This window comes from Rhinolophus sinicus, chromosome 8, assembly GCF_057876585.1.
Source record: "Rhinolophus sinicus isolate RSI-liver-muscle chromosome 8, RSI-T2T, whole genome shotgun sequence".
Taxonomy (NCBI): domain Eukaryota; kingdom Metazoa; phylum Chordata; class Mammalia; order Chiroptera; family Rhinolophidae; genus Rhinolophus; species Rhinolophus sinicus.
In genome coordinates, this window is record NC_142508.1 from 59915733 (window position 1) to 59928108 (window position 12376).

The 12376-nt window shown below is 38.3% G+C and overlaps 1 protein-coding gene across 1 annotated transcript in view; it reads left to right on the top strand.

Moving 5' to 3' along the window:
- Positions 1–12376, top strand: part of CFDP1 (chromatin remodeling protein CFDP1) — a 102218-nt gene that overhangs the window by 12184 nt on the left and 77658 nt on the right. The window contains exons 4-5 of the mRNA XM_019710688.3: positions 321–448; positions 7150–7269. Of these exons, the coding sequence (XP_019566247.2) occupies positions 321–448; positions 7150–7269 (248 nt within the window). The remainder of the gene's footprint in view (positions 1–320; positions 449–7149; positions 7270–12376) is intronic.

Sequence of the window (12376 nt, forward strand, 5' to 3'; positions counted from 1 at the left end):
TTGGAGCAAAAATTAATCTAAGATTAAAAATTAATCTTATTATATAACACTGGGTCTTATAGTAAAATAAGACTGGGTCTTATATTAATTTTTGCTCCAAAAGACGCATTAGAGCTGATTGTCCGGCTAGGTCTTATTTTCGGGGAAACACGGTAAGTGCAAAAGCATTCCCTATGGTAGAAAAAATAAGCTTTTTAATCAAATAAATTTTCAGTAGGTCTTTAGCTGTTTAGAGATGAAACATTTAAGCATAGCCATAAACAGCATGTTTGAATGGTTCTTTCCTTACGTGAAATGGATTACATTTCTTTTTTTCATAGAAAAGAGAGGAGATTGAAGAGATGAGTTCAAGTAAATCGGTGAGCAAAGCAGAAGAGCCAGAGAAACCTAAAGAAACAGAAAAAGTTAAAATCACCAAAGTGTTTGATTTTGCTGGTGAAGAAGTCAGGTAAGATGACAATCACAAACTTCAGAAGTAGTTTTAAAAATGAGCATCTTTCTAAATGGTGTTAGACATCTGGTTCATTCCAGCCCATCGTATTATTTTGTAGTTATATATGGAACTTAAGGAAAACGGTGGCTCTGTGAATTATCAGGGAACACGAGAAAGGTCCTTTCACATATTGTAATGTAGTTTGGGGTATTATGAAGTGGTTGGCTGAGCAGAAACAAGAAAATGTAAGAGTAAAGCATATGGTCCCATACTCATTGCCACGCTTTGTGACTTTGACTAAGTCATTTCTCCCTTTATTATTTTCCTTGACTGTGAAGTATGAACCTCAGTGAAGCCTCTGAAATCAGGTAAGAATTGAAAGTACCAGGAGAGAAATTTGCTACCTGTTTTATTTCTTCACTTGAACTCTTTGGCTGTGTTAATTGATTTCAAGTTTTTTTCCAAAATGTGTCAGAAATCCACAAAATACAAAAAGTTGATATTTTGACTATTTTATGCATTTAATAATAACAATTTGAGCTGTTTTGTATATAAGTGACATTATTCTTATGTATAAAAATTTCAGGTATACTCATTCAGATATAAATGAACGTCACAGCAAAAGGGTTAATACTGTTCTTTATAATTGATTCATGAGGTTTGTTACTGATTTAGAAAAGCAGTAGGAGCTTAATGACCTCCTGGCTGTTCTAGGTAAGAGCTACATGCCCAGAATTTCCTCTTTCCTCTGTATTTAAATTTTATTATGTGAAAACAGCAGATCTATAATTTAGAGCTAAATGAGAACAGATTAAGTGCCAATCGATAGTATTTTAGGTAGTCACATTTATTTTCTTTGACAGTAATTAAAAATGTAATTTCTCTAAAAGTATGATTTCCCCTAAAATTGATACTCTTAAAAATAGTATCTACTTTCCAACAATTGTTTTGTCCAGTGAAAATACATCTCGGAAAAAAAGGATTTGGCCTTATGAGTTTTATAAATGTTGTACAGCACAACTTTTTATTATTTAAAAAAAATTTTCTCCCCAACTTTTCTGAAAAATGTCACTTACAGGGACGTTGCAAGGGTAGTATTACAATGAACACCCATATAGCTATCGTACAGATTCACTACTTGTTAATGTTTTGCCTCTCTCACCTCCATATATATCTGTATTTATTTTTGTTTTGGCTGAACCATTTGAGAAATACTTGTACACATTAGAGAATTACTTCCCTCTTAAATACTTGAACACTGTTCCCTAAGAACAAGGACATTCTCCTTTGTGATACAATATAATTCTCACATCCAGTAAATTTCATTTTAATGCAGATTATCATCTAAACTCTCTGTGGTGAAGGACCTTGATTTAAAATTTTCAACCTTTTGCAGACCAATACTTTTGTAAAACACAAGAGACAGGAATTATAGAAAAATAAATTAAAAATAAGTATACAAGCCTAAATTTTTAACAATAAAATTTAATAGACATATAATTACATTTTAATAAACATAGTCAAAATGAACATAAGATAGGAAAAGGAAAAGAATTTATAACTATACATGCTGTTCATTGAAAGTGTGAGTATAAGTGATTGATACAGGGAATCACTGTTATATTTATACCCTTTCATTCTGTAATTGAAACAAACTACATAAAATACCAGTTCTCAGTAGTGAACATCTAGACACAAATTTTGAATAAATGCTGTGTATATTAATTTTTAAAATTTTTAATATGACAAAATAGCTTAATTTTTTCTTGTTAATTGATGTAATCTAAGTTGGGTTGATGACAGCATGACTTATGTATATAAATTATTACAACTACTGGATGGGTATTCTGGGAGCCTGCTATTTCTATGATTTGTCGGGAGAGGGCAGCACCATGTCTGTCAAACACGAGTAAAGAAGCGCTTCTTTTTTCATAAATATAACATATTCAAAAGTAATATATGCTTATTACTTGAAAAAAATATGTTACAGAGATATATAACATGACAAGTGAAAGTTCTCTAACTCTTTTCTCCTAAAGAAAACAAAAGCCCTGTTAATAGTTGGCAATTGGGTAGGATTTTTGTTTTAACTTAAATTATTTATACTTAAGTTTAGGTATTATAAGGAACCCTCATGTAGGAACTTGGGAGGCCTGAATGTTAATTGACGGCCGGATACAAACTTGGTGTATAGTTTTGAACATATCTTTTTATCTCTTTTGACATCATTATTTTGCTTTTTCCTTTTGTATCAAGTTAAGAATATTATTGCATCTTTAAGAAATGTGGGAAAGAGCTAGTGATGACTGGGAAGAATTTGTAAGTATAAGCATAAGGTAGTGTTAGCAGAAAGTTAGGCTTTAGTTCTTTCAAATTATGTTTTAATAGTTAGATTTTGGATTTTTACTTTTTTGTTTTGTTTTTTCCCCACTTGAAAAATGTGTAGCTTGTTAACCTTGGAGAATAAGGAAACATCATTTTTTTATCCTTCCCTGTCACATAACCAGCTGATCCAGTTAGCTCAGACTTGCCTAAATGATTCACGTTTGGAAACGGCCAGTCACGGAAAGTTTAAATAAAGACTTTTCGGGGAGTTCTGAATTAAGTGAAAATGAAGTTACAATGGAATTTCTGCTGATAACACTTGAATTAACTACTGCTAATTGTGGGCTTTTTCTTGTCAGTGTTCCCTCTTGTATATTAGAAGTGGTCTATAGTTTAGACCACTCCTACTTGAAGATATTTTGATAGCTGAATCGCTTCTTATTGCTGGTTAAAAGTGAAGTTCTACGCACACTGTCAACAAAGAGAAATCTGCCAATATTACTTTGTTAACATCAAGTAGCAAAGTCCGTAAGAGAAACACACCAGTTTATAGAAGTTGTTTCCTAGTGAATACGAATAGGACTTTGACCCTGAGAAATTAACGGAACTCTCACGATTATACTTTTTCCTTGCTTCCTTTATGACACTTACTGGAAATCATGTATTGTCATGACTCATTTTCATGGTTGGCTTCCCTGATATGATAGGCTGTGAGCCCCTTAAGGGCATAGACCACGTCATATCTTTTTATACGTCCTACATGTAACACAGTGCCTGGATTTAGGTTGCTTTCCAGAAAATTTTTACCAAATTATTTCAGGTGGCTGCTATTATTTCCGTTTTTTTAGTCCTCTGGTAAAACAAGTAAAAAACAAAACCATGGGCGGCTGGTAGGTTAAGTTGGTTAAAGCGCGGGGCTCTTAACAAGGTTGCTGGTTTGATCCCCACATGGGCCGCTGTGAGCTGCACCCTCCACAACTAGATTGAAACAACTACGTGACTTGGAGCTGATAGGTTCTGGAAAAACACACTTAAATAAATAAAAGTTAAAAAAAAACACAAAAAAATAAACATACTTTGCATAAAGTCTTCTTTTATTTTCCCTATAATTTGGGCTACTTGATCTTCATCTTTTCTTATCCCCAATATTCTAAAATTTCATAATGATGTGGACCTTTGTAAATTTGCTACATCAAATGTTCTGTAGAACATTCTTTTTGTGGACAAGTTTGTCTGTTGATAACCTTTCCCATGTTTTCTTGTTCTCAAATTCCTATTCGTTAAATTCATGTGCTAGTAAGGCTAGGCTGTGCTACGCTGGGGTAACAAATAAACCCAGAAACTCAGTAGCATAACATAGTACATACTCATTTGTTACTGGTGCAAAGTCTAATACTGGTTGGGTAGCACCCTATCTTGTAACTCAGCCATCCAGAACACATAGCTTTAAGGTTGCTATAGCAAGGGAAGAGTGAGCAAATAGATTTTTATTTAATTCCCCTGTTTTCAGAATGAGACTTCAACCCTGCCCTTTGAGTCTAGAATTTCTGTAATTTTCATTTCTCAAAAGAGGAATGGGTTTCGTTGAATCAGTTGACAGTAGCCTCTGGTATAAGGCAGAAGGGGACCTGGAACCTATTTGCTCCTGATGCAAACTTGCAGCTGGGTTTAGCCCTACTCCTCCACCTTCAAAGTTTCCTGGTATTTCAATTTTCTGAACCTTTCTACAATAGCATAGTACAGATTTGTTTTGCCTGTAGCCTAAGAGATCAGAGAAAAGAAAAACCTAAGCCAATTACTACTTGTCTGTTTACTTTCTATCTTCAGAAAATCTGACTGACATCTCTGTCCTGCCGTTACACCTCTTCTCATTAGCCATGTGTAACTTTGCCCTTGTAAATTTGTTTACCACTGTTTATCAGGGTTTGAGTAGGGAATGGAGAATAAAACCTGTGTTCAGACCACCATGTCTACGTGGAAGTTTCCACTTGTTCTTCATGAGCCCAGATTCTACCCAGGGCAAGGAGATTAAAGGCAACTCTTTCTAGTCCAGCACTCTGGGACTCTGCATTAAGCCTTGGGTTTGGATGTGGGTTTATTTTGGTTGTTTATATAGTAGTGCAAGGAATCACCCCAAATTTTAGTGGCTTAAAACAATTGTTTTATTGTGATTTTTCATAGTTCTGGGGATGGCTGGGCTCAGCTTGGCAGCTCTTGCTAGGCAGTTTTCGGGGTGCCCTGTGCAGTTGTACTGTGTAGGTCTGGAGCCCTCCTGAAGGTTCTCTTACTCCCACGTCTGGTGCTTTGGGCTAGGAAGATTCAAACACCTGGGAGCTGGAACTGGCTCCTCAGGCCTCTCTCTCTCTGTGTGGTCTTCCCATATGTTCTCTCCCGCATGATGGCTTCAGGGTAGCCAGACTTCTTGTTGTATGGTAACTTGGTGTTGCAAAGGTGCATTCCCAAGAGAGAAAGCCAGTGGAGGCTGTGTCACCCTTTATCAGCAAGCCTTAACTCATTTACCCTGAACTCAGTATCGAAGCAGCCAGAAAGGCCCACCCAGTTTCAAGGGGTGGTGGCATTCCATGCCCCTCTTGTTGAGGTAGTATCAGTTCTAGAATAGCATGTGGAATGGAAAATTTGTGGCACCAATCTGTGGGAAATAGAGTCTATTACATGGTTCTCTCTGCCATTGCTACTTAATCTCTGGCTAGTCTTAAAAAAGTAACTTAACCCCTTAGATTTCAGTTTTCTCACCCATGAAATGTAAATGTTTCAGCTGTTGCTACAGAAATGCTGTGTGATAAATCATCCCCAAATTCAGTGATGTACACCAGTAAGCATTTATGTGTTGCTCATGTGTTTCTGGCTATCTGGGTTCACTAGGCTTGACTCCAAGCTGCTATTGGGGTCCAGATCTACAGCACATGTCTTTCGTGCACCTTGGACCAGTAGCAAGTATACCTGAGGCATATTATTCTAGTGGTTAAAGGATGGAACTCAAGGGCAAGTGAAACAGCACAGACACATTGAAAGCTTCTATTTCTGTCAAATCAGCTAGCATCTCACCGACCATTGAAGCCAGTCATGTATCCAAGCCCAACATTAATGGGGTGGGGAAGTATCTTCTTGGTCAACAGGGAAGGCGAGACTACTTGCTGAATGATGGTCTAATCTGTCATATAAATTCTTCCTCTTATTTTTGACTCTTGACTCATCATGGAGAGGTTCATTTGGGAGAGCTGAGGGACACACCAATTGAGCCTAATAGAAAGTAGGACCAAATTTTGGACAGCCTTGAAGGCAAGACTCAGCTGTTTATGTCTGATCCTCTGAGTAACACTGAGCTGTTTCAGGAACTTGAGCAGGGGAATAACAGGCTTGTTGTCGTTGTTTAAGTCGCCCTTCAAGATTAACTAGGCTATCTTTCCCAGTGAAGATTCTTAATACAAAACTGTCGAACTCTTACTCTGTCATTTGTGTGGGTGACAGAGTACTGAGTGCAGCAGTGAGATGGCTCTTAATAAGAAAATTTGATTCTGGTCCTAAGAAGCCTAGAAAGAAGGAAAGAAGAGATAGAGACATATTCCTGCAAAGGTGGAATTTGTAGGATTCTCCTGTCATTATTGGCCAGTATTCTGGATGACCTGGTTGAACATGTAATACAGTGACCATAATCTTGGACCCTTTCTACAAATAGATTGGAATTTGAACAAAATTCCTCAGATGTTTTTGTTGAGTTAGCAAGCCTAAGCAGGCATTAGGCATTTCTCCTTTATTTATCTGAAATTTCAGGCACCATAAATATCCTTGTTTGCTCTTCAGTTTTATTGAAAGCAATTTTTTCCAGAGTTGAAATTGGACCAGGTTCTCAATCATATAGTTTCCATTCCCAAATTAGTGCCGAATAAGCCAGTTTTAAGGGATCTTGTTTCATTTCTAGGTTGTTTTTTAAGTGTAGAACAGGAGCCTTCTGCTTAGTATTTCCAGTTGTTTACACTGTTGCTTTCTTTTTTAAATAATGCCAATGTTTTTCTCCCAAATATTCCATCTCCCCCTTCTAGCTTTTACTGGGTCTTTATGTGTGAGCCCTAATTGACATGTGAGGTGCAGTGGGAGAGCCTTTTCCAGCCTTCACATCGGTAACCCCAAGGCCTGTAATTCAGTAGTGACTACCAGCATGTGTTTCATGGAGGGGATTTTAGAGAGATCAAGTTTACATACATTGTTGTTTCGTGTAGTAAGGGAAAATGTCTTTCTCTAGAACTGTTATAGTGTACTTTAACCATAAAGCTCAGTGGGTATTTTCCTTGTTATCATTTATTCCCTTTTTTAGATTTTGTTTCTCTCTTTTTATTCCTCTTGTAAACTTAACATCTCCTTCCTTGGAACAGGGTGACTAAAGAAGTAGATGCTACATCTAGAGAGGCCAAATCCTTCTTCAAGCAAAATGAGCAAGAAAAACCACAGGCTAATGTCCCTTCAGCTCTGCCATCCCTCCCTGCTGGGTCCGGGTGAGTATTCCAGTCCCAGGCCCAGGTCTGCCTGACACGCTTGGGAAGCTATTTTCAGTTTAATGACCTGCTTGAACTGTAGCTGTCATGACTCCTTTCCTGAGAGAAGGAATCATGCTCTGCTCTGCCTTTGCTGAAATATTTGCCAAAATGGAAGCTGCAATGGAAAATTAGCCATAGGTCTCTAGTTTGATTCTACCCTGAAAAAAGTCCTGATATACAGTGTTAACTACAGAGCTGAACATGAAGTAAACTTCACATTTAAAAATAGTTTTTGAATGACAGTATCATCAGAATGTCTAATGAAGTTTGAGTTGAGTACTCACTCCCATCCCAAGGACCTCAAAAGCACATAAAAAGGTCAAAGCTGATTTACAAATAATTCAATTAATAGATTGTCAGGAACTTAATAGTTTTTCTCTTTTCATGGTTTCCATATTACTTGAGTTATTTTTAGCAGAAGACTGGCATTCTTTCTCTTTGGAGGAAATAAAACTCCCTGTCTTCTTAACCTGTATGTAAGAAGTGAAGCCTCACAGTGAATATGAGAGTCCAGGGCACTGGCCTACAGAGAAGTGACACGGACATGGTGCTACCTGTGGGGACCTCTGTGTCCTTGAGGTGTTGGGGGTACAAAAGTCACCTATAGGGGCTTTCTAACCCTTCTGTTGCCGCTTCTTCCTTCCCTCCCCAAACATCATTGCTATGAACAGTAAAGTTTTGTTTTATTTTTCTAACATTGAAAAAAAATAGAGTTTTCCTATCAGATAATAAGCTTTTCTAGGACAGGCTTTTCTCATGTCTGCAGCTCTGGCTCCAAACAACTCTTATGTTACACTAGTCTGCTCACCACGGTGGTGTTTACCCAGAAGCAGCCCCTCCGATGAAGGTTTGAGTGCCAGTCGTTAATGTGGGAGGTGATTCCAGGAAGCCCCAGTAGAGAGGTAAAAAGGGTCAGAAGGAAGGCAGCACAGGTGCGTTACCTAGCAGGTTACTGCTGCTGGTGGCCAGTCCTGCCAGGGAACTCAGGGCGATGGTGAAGAATACAGAGAGGGCAAGGAGGCTGGGATATTGACCCTCCAGCTGCCATCAGTCACTGGCTCAGCTCCTCCCACCTGGCCTCATTCCCCAGGCTGTGGACTGCAGGTGCTTGCGGTGAGGTGGTGCTCTCGGTGTGCCATGGCGGTGAGTGTAAGGATGTGGCTGGGGCTACGTCCACATCTGCTCACTACTCTTTATCTGCTGCTTACTCCAAGTATTTCTCTTCCCATTGGAGCGACTAGGTGTCAGGAGTCATGTGGTAGTTACACAGAACCTGAGAAGGACAAGAATTTAGGTGCTGGTTACCACAGTGGGAAGGATGTAAACACAGGCAGAGGTAGTTGTGGATGGACCGAAGTAATATGAACAGTTCTCCAGGCCTGGCCTTGTTAATACGCTAGGCCAGTACTTTTTAAGCTGTGGTTTGCAGTCATTATTTAAAAGAAATGAAATAGAATACAAAATATTATAGTACATCACATAGTAAGAGTTGATATTGTTTAATAACATTTTTGTTTCAGTTACTGGTGTGCTGGTACTGGGTCACAAAATGAACTGTACTTTTAGTGAGGGTTGAGATTTTTAAAAAGTGCAGTTGTAGGCTGAAGCAACATGTTTTTAAGCCTATGATCATTGTTTGAAAGGGATTCTCTTCAGACCATTAGCTTTCAAACTCTTTTGACTGCCACTCACAGTAAAGAATACATTTTACAGTATGCCATAGTACACGCATAAATATAGGTATGTAAAAATGTGAAATAAAAAATTGGTGAAATATTTACCTTTATGATATATGATGAGCTCTGATGTTCTGTCTTACAGTATTGTGTATAGTATGTATTATTTTTAAAAATGTTATGACTCATTGAAGTGATTTCACAATCTACTACTACCTGAATTTGAAAAAATATTGCTCTAGACTTTTACAGGCTTTTACTTGGGTTACCAGGCTTCTATCTGGTATTAATATATAGTGTATTTTGAATTTATTGAAAGTATTACTGTGAAAGGTACATCTGGATTAAGTGTCAGATAGGAATAAAGGCAAAGTTTCTTCTACCTTAGGTTTCTAGCATAGTTTCAACTAGCACAATTTTTACTTCTAGACTCCTTGGGTATTTCTTAAAATAATCCCTGTTGATGCTTAGAGATTCTGCTTGGAAACTACGTGATTCAGAATATACTCTGTTACTGTAATTATGAGGATAACTAGAGGAGAGAGAAGTAGCAGCTTAACAAGGTCAGCTTGATGAAGTCACTAAGTCACTCATGGAAATATCACTGCGTTCTGTGTCCATGCCTTCCTTTCTTAGAAAGAGCTAATAAATAGCCTTTCTAGGATAAGAAATCTGCAGAGATGATATCTATATTAGGTAGACTCAGCAGGAAACAGATGGCATCCTCAAATTAGGATACTTGGAGAAGAGTTTAATAATTCACAAAGTAATGTAAAACCACAGGGATAGGAATAGTGCAGTATCCCCAGGGCTGGTAATAATGAGGCTCCATTTTTACCCCTAGACTTGAAGGGGCAAGAAGGGGAGCAGTTTATGGCAGACAGGGCCTCCTGACAGGAGCTGAGACCTTCACTTAGTGATGGGCCCTCCAGGGAGAAGCCAGTGGAATGAATATCCAGATCTCTCATTCCTTCCTCCCATTTCAGTGGAGCCAGGACGCTCCACTGACCACTGAATCTTGTGAAAGAAAAAATTATTCTGATACTTGTTAAAATGGTAAGGAAGACTTAACTCAGGATTATTGCAATAGGTGTTAAGACTATCAAAATAGGGAAGAGAGATCAGACTCAACTCTGAGTACAGCACGGACAGCTGGGGATTTATAGCCAAGGAACAATGTGAGAGGGGCAGGGTCAGTGGATGGAATATTTCTAAGAGGAGTGGGAGTGGGGGGATTCTTGCCGAAGGCAGGCTAGGCCTCATACATCAAAGGTGGGATTAGGAACTCCGTCAAATATGGAGAATGATCAGATCAGATATCGAGGGGGGGGATTCTCTTTAAATTGACTTTATAGGATTCTTACCAAAACTGAACTGTGCGAGCCCAGCAAGGATTGGGCCAAGATTGAAACCCTAGTTGAAATGAGGACTCAAAGGAGCATGACTAAGGCTTGACCCAGAAGAGAGTCTTTCGTCCGTACAGGGCAGCATCTGGGGCAGGGAGCAGCGTGGAGGAGGACATGGAGGGAATTTGGAGGGGCCAACTGATAAAAGATCTTTCAGTAGATTAATGAACTACTGACTCCTTTATAAAGGAGTCAAGTGAAATTTGACCAAAATCCATTTTTTTGAAAGTTATAGTGGGACATAACAGATTATAAGGATGTGTCTGCCTGAGTAAAAAAGTCCTTAGAGTTGTACATGAAAATGGGCACACGTTAACTTAATGATACAGTGTACCTTGAATTTCTGAATAAATCAAGAAGATGACATTCAGGTTGGCATGATCATTTTTCTTGTATCTCAAAAAGGTTCTACAGTTGTAATTGTGCTTGAGAAAAGACAGTCAGGAGGAATTCCGCTGATCTGGTGTCTCTAAGTGAGCATGTTTTGTCTGTGCCAACACTAGTGTCTGCTACAGGCTGAACGTGCGTGGCATGGAAAGTATTTTTAAGGGAAGAATCTATAGGAGTAATCCAATTTATTAAAAGAAAATTATTCTAATATTTTTTTCCACAGACTTTTTTCATTTTTGGAGTTGCTTTAGTTTACAGAAATTGCCTAGTAGAAATACTTTATTTATTTATTTTTCTTCTCTCTAAACAGATTTAAGCAATACAGGAAAACCAGAGCAGGAGAGTAAAACATCCTGTCCCACATCCTTTGCTAGCAAACAAGAACAGATTCACAGGAGCAGCAAATGTTTGTAACCGAAAATGTATTTCCTCCACATGTTTAAAATAGCACACTGCGTAGGCTATAAAAAAACCATAGTTTATGCTTTGGGAATGGAGTAAACCAAACACCCAATTTGAGTTAGAGACTGACAAGAAGCACGCTCTACATTTGGTAATACAAAGCACAATGCTTAGTATGTCTGAATTCCCACAGTTCTGTTACGCTAAGCTCTTGTTCCACTTCTCACCCTCTCTCTCTGCCCTCCCCCCACCCGTCTTCATTACCAATATTATTGGCCACTTGAATCCAGCTTCTCCCAGAGTTTGTGGGTATCTGGCTAGTCAGCTTTCAACCCCACATTTATTACTTACCTTATTCCAGTAGTGGGCTACTAGTGGGCTGTAAGTCTCATTACAGTTTATTATCCTAGCTATGGACATTAACTTGTTTAATTAAGGGCTTATTATTTAGTTGCCTCCTTATGGGTTGGGAATGACCTCAGGCAATAAAGCCCAAGGGTGGAAAACATCGTTTTCCCATGTAGTTTTGTCTTATTTTCTCCGTCTATTGAGGGGAAAACAGGCCTTACTGTTGAGTCTCCAACAACATCATGGGTGTGTCAGTTTAGCAATGTTTGCCCCAAATATAGAAGAGACAGAATTCCTCAGTGTCATGATGCAGTAGAAAACCAGACGAAAGCCTGAGAAGACAGTAATCCTGACTTTTGTGGTTTGTCAGTATTCAGCCTATTGGACCACTCAGTCCCCGGAAACCGTTCATTCTTGCAACAGTCTTCCTGTCTGAGCAACTAATCTGATCTCTCCCAAACTCCTCTGACATGACTAAACATGACTGTTGGCTTTTTTAAGTTTTACAAATTTTCGATATATAGTCTTAATAGAGAGAGCATTGAGCGTTTCACTTAAAGTAACAAAAATCAGATATACCCACAATATTAGGTGGAAATGTCTCTAATTTTTTATCAGAATCTCTTGTTATGATGACTGATCAGACCTCTGACCTATGTTGATTTATTTTTTAGGTTCTTTTATGTTTAAAGGAGTTGCTTTCATGCTGAGAGGAGCATTTCAAAGCTAATTATATTTCACGTGTTTTTACTAACAGGGAAGAAAGGACCCCCAAATTATTCACAGCAAGTGTATTTAGATCAACAACAACAAAAAAGACAAGTTACCTCAGAAATCTGACTT